We start from the raw sequence: 14,685 nt of genomic DNA, 5'->3' as shown, positions 1-14,685 counted from the left end.
GTACCACTTGTCACTCTTCTTGAGGCCACAGGCTCCTTGATTATTTCCTAAGTCTTTGGTTCTCCCACCTCTATCCTCCTCCTATAATCTTCTACTTGTACCTCACAAGTCTCCACGGTTTAGCTTAACATTTCTGACATTTCAATCTTCTCAGCTACTTAAATAGTTAAGTAGGGCTTCCCTGGTGGCGCAGTGGTTGAGAATCTGCCTGCCAATGCAGGGGACACGTGTTCGAGCCCTGGTCTGGGAGGATCCCACATGCCGCGGAGCAACTAGGGCCATGAGCCACAACTACTGAGCCTGCGCATCTGGAGCCTGTGCTCTGCAACAAGAGAGACGGTGATAGTGAGAGGCCCGTGCAACGCGATGAAGAGTGGCCCCCGCTTTCCACAACTAGAGAAAGCCCTCGCACAGAAACGAAGACCCAACACAGCAAAAATAAATAAATTAATTAATAAACTCCTACCCCCAACATCTGCTTTAAAAACAAAACAAAACAAACAAAAAAAACCGCATACACCCTTTAAAAAAAAAAAGTTAAGTATCTTCAAACAGGGGCTTCCCTGGTGGCGCAGTGGTTGAGAATCTGCCTGCTAATGCGGGGGACACGGGTTAGAGCCCTGGTCTGGGGGGATCCCACATGCCGCGGAGCAACTGGGCCGTGAGCCACAACTACTGAGCCTGCGCGTCTGGAGCCTGTGCTCCGCAACAAGAGAGGTCGCGACAGTGAGAGGCCCGCGCACCGGGATGAAGAGTGGCCCCCGCTCGCCACAACTAGAGAAAGCCCTCGCACAGAAACAAAGACCCAACACAGCCAAAAATGAATAAATTTTTTTAAAATAGTATCTTCAAACAAAAAATTAAATGAACCAAGTGGCTAAGAAATATTGCAGTGCATTCTTTCATAAGGCCAACAATGATTGCTTTTGATACCCCTTAGATTATCTCCCTTCTAGGCAAATCTAGATTTCCCTGTATCAGTGATTCTCAAAGTGCGGTCCCTGGACCAGCAGCACCTGCATCACCTGGAAACTTGTTAAAATGGAAAATCCTTGAGCCTCACCTCAGACATACTGAATCAGTAATTTGTGTTTTATCAAGGGTTCTGATGAACATTAAAATTTGAGAACTGCTGCTCTATAATACATACCCTTTTAAAGATGAGCCTTAGTTTAATGACTAATGTTAATTGATGGGTAATCAGAAATAATCAATTCACCCTCTAAATATGTGTGATGTTGAATTAAATCTATGGATTCTTTTCTCCTAGGGAGCTCAAGGTAAAGGGAAGGAATAAAGTGTAGGATGGAAACAACAGTCTTCCCAGATTGTCTCTCACCGAAAATGACCACCCAGTCTGGCTACCAAGGAAATTACTTTATTTTTGCTACAACGGTGATGTCTGCAATGCCTGCGGGAGATGCACTCCCTGTCTCTGTTGCTCTGGGCATCCCTAGTTGTCATACTCGTTGACTCTAACATCCGCCCCTGCTTTTTTCAATCCCAATAGGCACAATAAGTTAGCCATTAAGGAAAGAGAGGAGCTGGCGGATGAAGGGAAATGAGAGGCTACCTACTCTCTCAGTAGCTGCAGCTCTGCTGGAGACAGAAGGCCTATCACCAGCTTCATTCATTCATCCCTCCAATCATCCACTCATCTATCTACTCATCCATCTCTCTTCCCATCTATCCTTCCATCCTCCTAGCTACCCATCCATTCTTTCACTCATCCACTCATCCATCCATCCATCCATTCATTCCAGAAATATTTATTGTATGGAATATGTGTCAACTTGGTTTCTCTTTAATATCACATGAGGTTGGGTCTCATTCCAGACCACTGACCTATGGCATTTTCTTTTGCTTCTCAGGTGTTTCCGAGGATGGCCCCTTGGGATGTAGGAAGAAAATCTCAGAACTTCTATTTACTTCTTATCCTTTTAAAAATTTTTAGTTTTAGTGTATGTTTTATAATGAGCATAATGTACAAATACCATACTATGTATATAGTTTAAAATTGCATGCTCAAAAAATTGCAATCAAAAAGCATGCAGAATCCAAAGGTTTTGGAGACCACTGCTATGAAGAATAAGTGAGAAGATGACAGAGCAATTCAGGATAGACAGGTACTAGTGTTTGGAATGAAGAAAACAAAAGGCCCCCAGTAGCATGAAGCTGGGAAGCTAGAAAACATGCCTGCAGCTGAGAGTGGATGAGCTCACCTTTGTTTGACTTTATTGCCCATGGTCACACAGGTGGTTGCTGCATGGTCAGGAGCAGAGGCAAGCCCTGCCCTAGTCTAGCTCATGTTCCACCATCTACATTACCCCAAAGGGGCAACTGAACTGTGTCCTGGGCTTCAGGTCAAGATGGCAGATCTTTAAGTAACCCCACGCCCTGAGAGTATATTCTGAAACTTCATTGCACACTAGTGAAAGTAAAGATTTTCAGTGCTTTCTGTTTCATTTAATAATAATATTTATAACTTGTATTAATGTAACATTACCTCATTCACATCCAGTTTCTCCCCTCTTAAAAAAAAGAATTAATTCATGCGAACTGGATGTTTTTCCTAATACAAACATTATTTTTCCGTATCGTATTGATTCACTTAAAATGTTTCCATAATTTGCATATAAGGCTGAGTGAACATATACTATTCTTTTTTATAAATTTTACTGAAGTATAGTTGATTTACAATGTTGGGTTTAATACTATTCTTGTATATGATACTCTCAAGCTTCAAAGCTGTATGTTACTACTCTCTCTTTTTTATTTTTATTTTTTTTAACTACTCTTTTATGGACACTGAAAGGCTTGTCTTTGCCTAACTCAAAGGTTTGTAACCACTTTCAAACACCAATAGAAGCTTTTTTGGTTTTTGGTTTTTGTTTTGCCTCTGTGGAATAGGTTGATGTATAAGGACCAACTTTTCAGGAAGCTCTAAGGCATCGGTTGACCAAAAACGTGAGGCAGAAATACATATTCTGTCCACCTCATTACAAATAGCTCAATTTCGTGGACTTGAGGATATAGGGAGGGAGAAGGGAAAGCTGTGACAAAGCGAGAGAGAGGCATGGACATATATACACTACCAAACGTAAGGTAGATAGCTAGTGGGAAGCAGCCGCATAGCACAAAGAGATCAGCTCGGTGCTTTGTGACCGCCTGGAGGGGTGGGATAGGGAGGGTGGGAGGGAAGGAGACGCAAGAGGGAAGAGATATGGGAACATATGTATATGTATAACTGATTCACTTTGTTGTAAAGCAGAAACTAACACACCATTGTAAAGCAATTATACCCCAATAAAGATGTAAAAAATAAATAAATAAATAGCAACAAAAGAAATACATATTCTGGTCTCACATTTTGACAGAAGATGCTTATCTGTTCAGAAAATTTACATGAGGAGCCTGTCCTTTGATATGTATTAAAGAGTTATTCATTGAATGAATCATTTAAATATTTTAATGATTAACGAAGTCATGAATGGACTCGGAGAGGCTGTCTTGTTTGTTTTATTGATCAGTAATAAACTTGTCCTTTTAAAACAAATCCTAACAGCTTATTCAGCTTACATTCAAAGACCCTGCCACACACACATTCACAACTCTGTTGGCAAACTTTGAGAATAAAATACAGGTAAATAATGAAATGATTCTTAAATAATTCTTCACTCCAAATAAAATATTTCTGCAAATATTTCCTAACAAAATCTAGTACAACAGTCCTGTTTGTGCTAAGATCCTTCCAAGTGTACTCATAATTCCACTTATCAACCAAGTTTAAAGAAAAAAATACATTAATATGAACTATATTTTAAAGTTGACATTTCCTGCTGAAATTGACTCTCTTCCAAACCTTCTAAAAAGCTTTTTCTACTTTGAATTTAAAACTCATCTATGTCACTGCACTTACTTTTAAATAAATTCCCTCTGTTGCTCATGTTTTTGACCTTTTATAAATCCATAGTGACTAAATTTTTCTAGGTTTCTCGTATACTTATTACTGTTAATATTACTATAATTATTAATAATAAATTTACCATGCCTTGGGTGTTTGAAAACCTTATAGAGTTATACCTTTATTCTAACCATTTTAAACAACAATATTATGTTTATTTTCTCAAGAGGGTGATAAATATGGGTATGGAGGATGACTTGTACTAACAACTGTTTACAAAAATATATAAATATTTACCTTCACACCTCCCCCAAGTGGGCAAAATACTTCCTTGCTCTCTCAATCTGAGGTGGCATTCTTTAAAACCATTTATGGAAGTGTGTGTTTGCCCTGTGCCCCAGAACCATCCTTCAGATGCGGTAACCTGGGAACTACATTAGCAGCCCTTTGAAACCTGCTTCAATTCAAGGCAACTACTCAAACTCCTGCAAGTTTCCAACATCCCACTTCCTTCAGGGACTGTTTTGTTTTCACTTTTCCCAAAGTGAAAAAAAAGCACAATTAAATTCTACTGAGGCTACCACAAGGAACATCTAAATGTCATACTCTCCCACCCCCAGCACCACCTTCTCTTCCTCCTAACTCTTCCTCCAGCCCATATCCCAACATTAATGTACATCAAGTCAAGAACCGTGGACTCGCTGTGGTCTTCAGGTTTGGCTAGCTTTCCCTTTGGCTGATCTCCCTCCAGGTTAAGATGATCTAAGTTGCATTTTTAGTTCTTCACTATTACTATAAACACATATTAAACAAATCTATACGCATTCAAATATTTAACAAATATCTAAGAGTCTCCAGTCATATGCATTTTATGGATTGTTAATAGCCTACTTTTTTTTCTAGACCCACCCTGAATCACACTTATTCTCCAAAAGTTACATGTCCATATGCTATAATACAGACAATTCCTAAAGTGTTGGCTGTGTGTTGAATGATCATTAAAATAGAGTCTTCTCTTGGAAATCCCACCCAGGATCAGCGTGGATTTAACCACTTCATTACAGGAGACCGGGCAGCATTCTCCTTCACGAGTTCTTCTCTCACAGCATTGCCATCTCCAGACGCCATGTCATGCTCTGAAAGTAGAAGGAATACAAATCATGTCCAAATGTTTGTAACTTCAAGATCAAGTACGGTTTTGTCTTATTTTTGTATTACAATGGATTTACAATGAAATCTTTAATAGATTCCAAGAGTCTATGCTGTGTTCACCTGCTATCAATTAGCACCTCCTTGAGTTATTTCTCTTCATTCTCCTATTATCACCTGACATTATTCTATATATGCATTTGTCTTTTGTTCCCTGTATTATCTCACTCCAGAATGCAGAAGGCAGACCAAAGGGCAGAACTTTTATAAAGATAGTTCTTGCTCTACATAAAAATTTGTAATATTTAGAATTTTTTAAATGAAGTTCTCAGCTTCTAAGAAAAATGAGGTGTGTTTGCTTTAGCAGTGCACATTCTGCTATATGAAGATTAGCATGGCCCAGTAGTTAAATGAATGTATGTAAATTCATGAAACTCAATAAATCTTACCACTACCCCGCACCCGCCCCCCCTAAAAAAAAAGCTGCTTGTGAATTCCCAATCTTAGAAAGGTGGAGAGCTCACTACTAAACAGCAACAACAACAACAAATGAAGAAGGGAAACCAGGAAGTCCATTTGCCAAGAATGTTGTGACCAACAGGTAGAAAGTTAGAGAAGACAACCTCATGCAATCAAGGTATGAAAGGCACCTCCAAGGTCCCTGTGCTGAGGAACCTTGGTGCCATTTACAAAGGCTTTGCAGAGGTGATACGAAGCCCAAGACAGGACAGAGACCCCAAGCCCCCTCCTGCAAGCAGTAGCACCTGAAGCCCAGGAAGTGGACAAAACAAAACTGAACGGAAGGGCTCCCGGGCAGCCTTCCCATGAGGTCTTTAGGATATTCTGTGCTCCATCCTCAACCTGACTAAGGATAACCGAGGTCACACTAATAGTCATCCTTAGTTGCTCCTTTAGCTCAGGAAAGGCAACACCTTAGGTCAGAAAATGCTTTTTCCATAAATTTCTAATAAGAATCTTGATACCTAATCTGGGCACAGAAATATTTTTTGTGTAACCCTTAATGTAACTTTCATCCAGCAAAATACAGTTGACCTTGAACAACGCTGGTGTTAGGGATGCCAACCCCCATGCAGTAGAAAACCCACCTATTGTTATACCTGCCCCCAAACAAAGGAATTGGTAAATGACTCACCCAAGGGCGGGAAGCTGAAACGGTTTGGATAGAATCAGGACTCAAACCCTAGTTCTTTGACTCCACGGATTGTGATCTCTAATCGAAAACAAACTGTTCCCCACACTTAGTTAATCTAAAGATCTGTAACATGACAATACAGGTGCTATGTTTATTGGGGAAAAAATGTGCATATACGTGGATCCACACAGTTCAAATCCATGTTGTTCAAGGGTCAAGTGTATCTGTTTCCAAGGCATCTATACAGTGGTCAAGATTTTTGCAGAATCTGCAAGCAAACGAGAGAGGGTGACAGGCCCGAGGGAAAGAGACTGCACAAGGGTCCAGAGGAGCAGAGGATGTGCTCCTGTGTGTGCAGCAGGAAGGATGGAGGTGAGACAACAGAGTTCCATCACTGAGGAATATTCCAGAGGCGCTCGAGAGCCCCCCAGACCTTCATCCCAAACAGCAACAAAGATTCACCAGGGATTTAACTCTCTCTTGGTGGGAAAGATTCAGGTGCAATCTTAAACGAGTGAAGAGGGATTCTAAAGGTGTTCCTTCAATGTTCTTTGTAGCCTACGGTTTTAAGAAAGCAAAATAAGACAAAAGGAGCTACAAGTGTTTGAGGCAGCTAGCTGTGCTGAGGTAATAGGTTTCCCTGCACTAAAGACAATCAAACCATTCAAAACATTCCTCGTGTCAGGGCTTCCCTGGTGGCGCAGTGGTTGAGAGTCTGCCTGCCGATGCAGGGAACACGAGTTCGTGCCCCCGTCCGGGAAAATCCCACATGCCGCGGAGCAGCTGGGCCCGTGAGCCATGGCCGCTGAGAAGCCACAACAGTGAGAGGCCCGCGTACCGCAAAACAAACAAACAAACAAAGAAATTCCTCATTTCCGAAAGTAGATTGGTGGTTGCTAGGGGTTGAAGAGTGGGAGTAACCGCTTGATGGGTACTGGTTTTATTTGGAGCTGAGAAAAGTGTTCTGGAACTAGATAGAGGTGGTGGCTTCCCAACACTGTGAATGTACCAAATGTCACTGAATTGTTCACTTGAAAAAGGTTAATTTTATGTTAGGTGAATTTCACCTCAACAAAAAAATTTTTCCAAACTTAAAATTCAATTTTCTTCTATTTTGCTTTTCAAGAACTATAGGGACAAGTCATAAGTATTTATAATGTTAATACTGATCTCAATATCCGGATCAAGTATTCACGTAGATATTCACCTAATAGGTTAAAAACAGGTTTTCAATTTAAATTAATGTTTAAGGGCATAGCCACACTTAAAAATAATAATTCACTGAAAAACACAGTATTTCCCCTTTATCTTGATGTACTTAACTGAACCCACATGTAAGAAGGAGGTAAAGCTGGGAAATAAGCACATTTGTCAATATTTCAAATCTTATTTAATTTGAAGTGCAAAGAACCAGAAACAAAAACTGAAATAGATTTGGACTGTCAACTATTTGTATCTGAGGGGGAAAAGTATACAGTTTGTTGATACTAGCGGTTGCTCTGGCTACATGTTATTTTAAACATGTAGCTACTTCCAATTTAATAAAGCTTTACTGTACTAACAATTTATTCAACAAGATAACCAAATAGGTTAATAGTATAGTCTTATAGGCTGTATTTCTCACATTCTAACAACCTGTGTAAGAAATACAGAAGCACTAACAAGCAGTATGTGAACATTACACACTTTCATTCAAAGGTTTAGAGATGATTCCCAAATTTTAATCACAGATACTATCTCTTATTCTCTCCAAAAGCCACAAAAAGGCATGCTTGGAATTATTCCATTTAAACACTTCCATTTGGTTTAAAAAAAGAAATGTTTTCTATTTTCTATGTTGGCTCTTAAGTCTTATCCAATAAATTCCTCAGAGTACTCTTTCTATGTGAAGTTGGGAGAGAAGCAGCTTTGTCTAGTATGTATGTAAAACAGATCACTGAAGAATTTAAATAACTTTGTATATCTTGGTTATTTTTTATTACAGGTTTTTTCTGTAATCAATATTTATCCTCCATATAAACTGGATAAACTTTACAAAAATTATATAATCTTCAAAATTATTAATGAGGTTTCTTTGAAAAAAAAGCAACAAATTTCAACAACCTCCCACCTTTCCTTTAAATTAAATAAAAGAAACTAAATCATTTAAACCAACGTCTTATTCTACTCATCCATATTTTTTCTTATTCAAACTGAAAATGAGGCTATGTTTCAATGTTTATACAGGAATCAATTCTTACCTGTGTGAGAAACAAATCTCTGGTTGGCAGCCTTGGCTACTGAATATTGGAAGAAGGGAAACTTCAGACATTTGCCGGTCACCCTGTCACATATGCCCGACTGACAGCTGCAGGTCTGCTTGCATTCCATCCCGAAGGTGCCATACGGACAGTCTAAGGATAAAGGGAAGGTTGAGAGAGGGAGCTGCTTGTTGTACATAAGCGTCCATCCTCACAGCCCGTGTGCACAGCCTCAGGAATTGGACAAACCTCATGAATATTGACTATCAGATAAAACCCAATTCTCCAAAAATCCCAGGCTTTGAAAATTGAAACCTTGTCACAAATGTGAAATCACACACTAAGACCAGATAGTGGATGCCTCACTTGTAGTGTCTTGCTGTGAAGTTTAACTGAAGACAGATACACGTAACCAATATCCTTGAACCAGTCTTAATTCTGTCTACTTTCTGCTTAGATACCAAAAGACAAGGTCTCATGGGCTACCTCTGTGACAGCTCAGTGAAGGTGGGCAATTGAATAGACATGTGCATCAGCTCCTCACAGAGCTTAAGAGATATGATGCTGTATTTGAATCCCCTGTAATCACAGACAATTTACTGTTGTAAAGGTACAGGAAAGGGCTTAAACTAACCAGGGGCTAAGAGGGCGATCATCCTAGCTCTTCACGAAGTGGCTAAACCTCAATCTGCTCCAACTCTTATCAACTTCCTTATCTATCAAAATGGTGGTACAAATGTACCTAACTCCTCCAGATGTTAAGAGGATTCACTACTAAAACCCTCTGCAGAGCTAAGATCCAATATGCTAAATGAAAAGGAAGCTGAGAATGTATTCGTATACCTAACCAAATCTGGAAGCTTTTAGAGCTTCAATGTTTTCATACTTAGACTAAAACATACTATATTGAGCAAAAGAGAACAAACTCATTTAGTAAAAATGCATGGGTTTTATGATGTAAATAGCATCTCAATAGACTAGCCAGGCTTGAACAGCCAAGCAGAATATTTATTCTCATGGCATAAGAATATCCTTGTAAATGTACAATCCCACATGGGTGAAGAAACAAGTTGTGAGGCATCTAAGTCTTTAGCAATCTAATATTCCACAGAATGATCAAGAGAGATATTAATGAACTATATTTTTTAAAGAGATTTAGGACTGCTGTACTCTGCATCCTACAGATTAGAGAAGCACCTGGTTTTAAACATTGGCCTCTCTGTTGGGAAGAATAGTTCTTAAAAGGGGTCCTGAAAAAAGTATCTGGCAGAAAAGCACACAGCATTGGGATCTGACTGTGTCTCCAGTGATATTGAAAACTAAAACTTTAGCCAGATTCTCAGTTATGCTTCTATTGTATCCCTCAATGTACTGAAAAATGCTGGGCAGATAGTAGGTGTTCAATAAATATTGTTATCTGGGCAACGCGACGCCAAACATCTGAATATTTAAAAAACATCCAGCTATGCAGCTAAAGTATACAGTTTTCATAGGGGTGTTCTTTTAAAAAAAAAGCTAAAGTAGAGAGTTTGCCTATAGCAAAATATAATGTATCTAACTGCTGAGGTTCACACAGCCTCACTATTTCCAGCAGAGAGTAAATGTTCGAAACCAGACTCACTTGCAATCTGAAGGATGTCCAAGAGCTATCCTAAACAGCTTTTAAAAATGTATCTTATTAACAGCTACCTCAATCATTCAGTGAATATTGGAGTGCTAAAGACTCCAGATGCCTTACAGCTTGTTTCTTTACCCATATGTAATTGGACATTTACAATCACACATACAGAGTCAATTTTTATGCCAAGAGAAAAAGCAATCCACGGCGTATACTTGTTATATCACAAGTATGATTGTGTTAACCACTTCCTCCCTAATTTCCCTGTGTGAAGTACTTTTTTCTTGGCTGATAAGCCCTATAATTTACAGAAAATAGAGATCCTACTCAGCTGAAAGAAATGTATGTGAATGTCCACCAGAGAAAATGTTTCCTCACTATTCTACTTTTTATTGGTTATAAACAAAAATAAGCTAAGCAAAAAATAAAATTCTCCTAAAAGTTCAAGCATTTATTTCCTAACCTTTAGTATGTTTTGTGGCCTAAAAGGTAATTGATTTATAAAATATTTTTCTAAAAGAATTAATGGGATTAGCTCAATACTGGATGATTACCATTCATAAAAGCTTACAGTTGTATTAAACACATAAAATAAGAATGATTTAGAAACTTCTCAGTCCCTTTAATTTTAAAAGCTTCTTTATAGCTGATTCACTTTACTGTACAGCAGTAACTAACACAGCATTGTAAAGTAATTATACTCCAATAAAGATGTATAAAAAATAAAAATAAAAGCTTCTTTGTACTGTAAAACTGATGAATGGGGCTATAACATATGTGTTGAATCTTAATAATAGTTCTTAACATGAGATCATGAGGTATCCATACACAGAGTATTTTAAAATCACCGTTCTTTCGTTTCTAAACATGTTAAACATTGTAAACTACAGTCACTAAGTTTGAAATAAATTTTACAAATGTTTAACTACATTGTTTAACTATAATTTCAACCTAATAAAGTTTTTCTTTAAGTCTGTAAGAGTGCTAACCTCTTTCTTTACAGAGTTCCAATTTTAGTTTTTCTTTAGGTGTTATTTTTCCTGGTCTTACACTCATTTTTCTAGATGACCAAAACCTTTTATAGAGTGGAATGAGGTTTGTTTTATACTTCAGGGTATCTTCCTCCGGGAATGTGAGTCATTTTGCTAGATGACTTAAGCTGCCCTATTTCACAAAGTGCATTAGTGTTCATCAGAAATATTTGATCTTGAGAGGTGCCCTCCATCCCGTGGACCCTTTTAAGATCAAAGAATCACTAAACCGCAGGGCTAGCCACCACTCCAAGAGGTTATCCAGTGCAGACCTCTGTAATCACTGACTGCAGAAGAGAGAACACCTAAACCATCCATAACAGATTACCTGTCAAGTTCCTGAAGTTTTCCAGAAAAGGAGGCAAACACAGTCTTCAATGGGAACTTGAAAAAAAAATCTCCCAGGCATAATGAGTGAAATGCTGTATTCCTTTCTGGGCTTTCTTGCACACTGGGTTCAGTTGCAACCTGCAGTTATCTTTCTCTCTCTCTATGACAGCATCAGTGTGGGACCTGGTCCCTAACCCACCTGCATTTTCCCTCTTTGCATTTTGAGAAAAGGCTCCTCATCTCTCGCGCTGGCTAAAAGCCCTCAGTGTGCCCTGGGCGGGGAGAAGAAAGGGGTCACTCTTTACCTTTGCAGATACCAAACTCGTCACCAAAATCATCCTCCTCACTGTAAAACTGACACCTCAGCCCGGGGCCACACTTCACGCCATCCATGCCTGAGACCGTGCGGTAGCAAGTTTCTCCCGGACCAGCGGCGCACACCCGGCAGCAGCCACAGTCGTCCAGCACCGTCCTCTTACAGCGCAGGCTGCTTTTGCACTCGTTAGTGTCACAGCGCTCCGGGCAATCGACCGCGTACTTGGTGCTCCAGGCCGCCGCCAGGTGCGCGGGGACCAGGAGCGTGGCCAGCAGCAGGAGGCTCTTCATGTTTCCCGCGGCGGCTCGGGCTCCGCTTCCCGCGGCGGGGTCTTTGCTGGCGGGAAGAAGCCGTCCAAAGTGGTAGCTGAGCCTCTGCCTACACGTTTATGAGTTTTATACACTGGGTTGCCCGCATGCTTCCCCGTCATCAATTTCCTCAACCCAGCAGCAGCGCTGTCCTCCTGCCAGGCTCTCTTGTTTTAGTTTATGAAATCCAGGATGAAGGCTGGATTAACATGCTGCTGCCATCCAGGAATTGAAAAGCCCGAGCTGATGTCATCTGTTATGTTTAGGTGGTTGTTTTGCATGAGGACTAAAACACTCGCTCACATCCGTCTCAAGGGCTCAAGGACGTCTGTGAAAGGGGAATAAAGAAGGCTGCACACCCTCCTCCAGGACAGGAATTGTTCGGACACCAGCACATCAGTTGAGGCATAGCTTTGTCTACGAACCTCTGCAGTCATGAGGAAAATTATATCGACATGAATCATCAGGACCGAAGAAGCTCCTTTTAAAAAAATAAATAAACATTTGGTATTTCCTTTCAATAAATAGCTATGAGATCATTTGGAAGAAGAAAGGGTTATGGTGGGCCTTTTCAATACTTAGAAGAAAGAAAATATTTTGAAAGGGATTTTTTTAAAGACCCTCTCTTCCTTCCTCTCACCCCTCATCCAATGTTATTTCTAAAACAATTCACATGGCATATATCTAAGTTTATCAGGGATGTAGCTATATTTCTAGTAAGATGTGGAACGGCTGCTGAGAATTTCCTTTAAAATCAATACAAAACCCACAAAAGTGGTACGATGCTGCTGACACTGTTTCTGGCTTACTCAGTTCTGGAAAAACTTATCAGTTGGACTTGTCCTGACCCAAAACTCACTGGGGAGAAGACTCATCCATCACCAAGTCTGCTTGTCCAATGATTGAGCCCATTCAGAGCCCTTCCCCTCACCTCCTGGCATCGATCGGAACACTCACTAAAAACCGCCAAACAAGGCAGGCAGCCCAAGGAAACAAATGAGCCAGCAGGCAAATCAGACCGTGGCCCAGAGAGGCAAGTCACAGGGAAGGGAAAACATTACCCATCAGGAAACAAGGTCTTCAAGCTATGGAGGGTCACAGGGCCTAGGTCCCACTGGGGAAGACAGAGCAGTCCTCTTAATATATTAACTGGATCTCGGCCTCATTAAGCAAGGTTTGTGGGGCAGAAAGAGCAAGTTTGAAAGAGAGAAGAGAGTTCTTACACTAGCTACATGTTGGAGTCCAAGCCCCACCACCTATGAAAATAGACATATTCCCACTGTCATCTAGTAAATATACAACCAACGAAGTCGATCGCTCTTGGTCAGTCACAAGTTAGTGATGGGCAAGCCACAGGGCTTCTCTCAGCCTCTGCTTCCCTTTGGAGAACTGACAGTATTAGGCTAGCTGATCTCTAAAGTTCTTGTCCCTTCTAGAAGATGAGGTCGAGTTCATTGGATGTGACTTGATGATTAGCCTTCAAATATGCAATTTTAGGAGGATGGAGGGAATGGAAACCGAACTGCAGGGAACTGAGGAGATGGGAAGTGAAGGCCAGCAACTTAGCCTCCAAATTTCCCAAATTTTTCATGACAATCCAATTTAAAATATTCTATCTTCATCTCCCCAGAAGCAAACAGCACACTCTGATTAATTGTTTTCAATAGTAGGTAACATCCACTGAGTGCATGGTATGTACCAAGCACTGTTCCAAAGCATTTTACATGTATTAACTCACTTGATCCTCACCCAACCTTATGAAGTAGGCATTATTCGCATACCCATTTTACGAATGAGGAAAATGTGTCAGAAAGAGGTTAAATAATTTGTCCAAGATCCCCAAAATGTCAGAGGATAAACTTGAACCATGTCAGTCTTGTGTCAAAGCCACACTCTCTATTGCCTATTACAACATAATCATGCTTCCATGGCCAATGCTCTGATGGCCTAGTTCACAATTTAGGCCGACCCTGGGAAAGGTTTCTTGTTCAAACTTTGCTGAACCCCACTTTCTGAGGAGAGTGGTTAATTGGAATAGTGGTCAATAATAACACCTAACTATTATAGAAAGCTTATGAGGTACTAGACACAATGCTAAGCACTTTATGTGGATTACCATACTTTCAAAACAACCTCAAGAGCTAGGTACTGTTCTTATCCCCATCTTAGAGATGAGAAAACTGAGGACTAAAGGAGTTAAGCAACTTGTCCAAGGTCACAGAGTTAGCAAATGATAAAGCCAGGACTCCAACCCAAAGACAGACCACCTCCAGAGACTAGAATAAGGACTGCAAAATCAAAGGCATGCAGGTGACCCAGTTGGGTGAGGTGGTGAGCTACACAAGGTGTCATGCAATAGGAAGGAGAGGATTTTGTCCACCTGAGAGTACACACCTTCTCTAAGGGAAGTAGCCACTCCGTAGGGCTGGCTGACTGCTACCATACAGGAATATGAGCACACTGTGCCCAATCTTCTAATTTCTTCAAAGAGAAGTTAGAATCCAGACTTTTGAAAGTAATCTCCTAATTTTTAAATGTTGACCAGCATTTCATTCAAATTAGAAAACATTATCTGTGCCTTCATTTGTTTTAGACTGGATCCAGTCTGCACACTAGTTTGGGCTTGCTATAAATTT

At 40.2% G+C, this 14,685-nt stretch overlaps 1 protein-coding gene across 2 annotated transcripts; it reads right to left on the bottom strand.

Moving 5' to 3' along the window:
• Positions 1–4,939: 4,939 nt before the first annotated feature.
• ESM1 (endothelial cell specific molecule 1) lies at positions 4,940–12,031 on the bottom strand. 2 transcript variants are annotated; one of them, XM_060007047.1, is made up of 3 exons: positions 11,731–12,031; positions 8,447–8,599; positions 4,940–5,040 (listed from the first exon to the last, which is right to left on the bottom strand). In XM_060007047.1, the coding sequence occupies exons 1-3, from the start codon at positions 12,029–12,031 to the stop codon at positions 4,940–4,942; spliced, it is 555 nt and encodes a 184-aa protein (XP_059863030.1). The 2 variants fall into 2 exon arrangements, with proteins under 2 accessions (XP_059863030.1, XP_059863031.1); XM_060007048.1 differs by lacking the exon at positions 8,447–8,599.
• Positions 12,032–14,685: the final 2,654 nt, after the last annotated feature.

Source organism: Delphinus delphis, chromosome 3, assembly GCF_949987515.2.
Source record: "Delphinus delphis chromosome 3, mDelDel1.2, whole genome shotgun sequence".
Taxonomy (NCBI): Eukaryota; Metazoa; Chordata; class Mammalia; order Artiodactyla; family Delphinidae; genus Delphinus; species Delphinus delphis.
Note: the sequence above shows the minus strand (reverse complement) of the source record. Positions and strands in the feature narration are given on the sequence as shown.

Bases quoted from the DNA above. Each gene is read 5' to 3' on its own strand.
- ESM1 (XM_060007047.1), bottom strand. From the start codon at position 12,031: ATGAAGAGCCTCCTGCTGCTGGCCACGCTCCTGGTCCCCGCGCACCTG. The intron at 8,600-11,730 runs GTAAAGAGTGAC...CTTTATCCTTAG, and splicing joins CGAGTTTGGTATCTGCAAAG to ACTGTCCGTATGGCACCTTC. The intron at 5,041-8,446 runs GTAAGAATTGAT...TTCTACTTTCAG, and splicing joins GAGATTTGTTTCTCACACAG to AGCATGACATGGCGTCTGGA.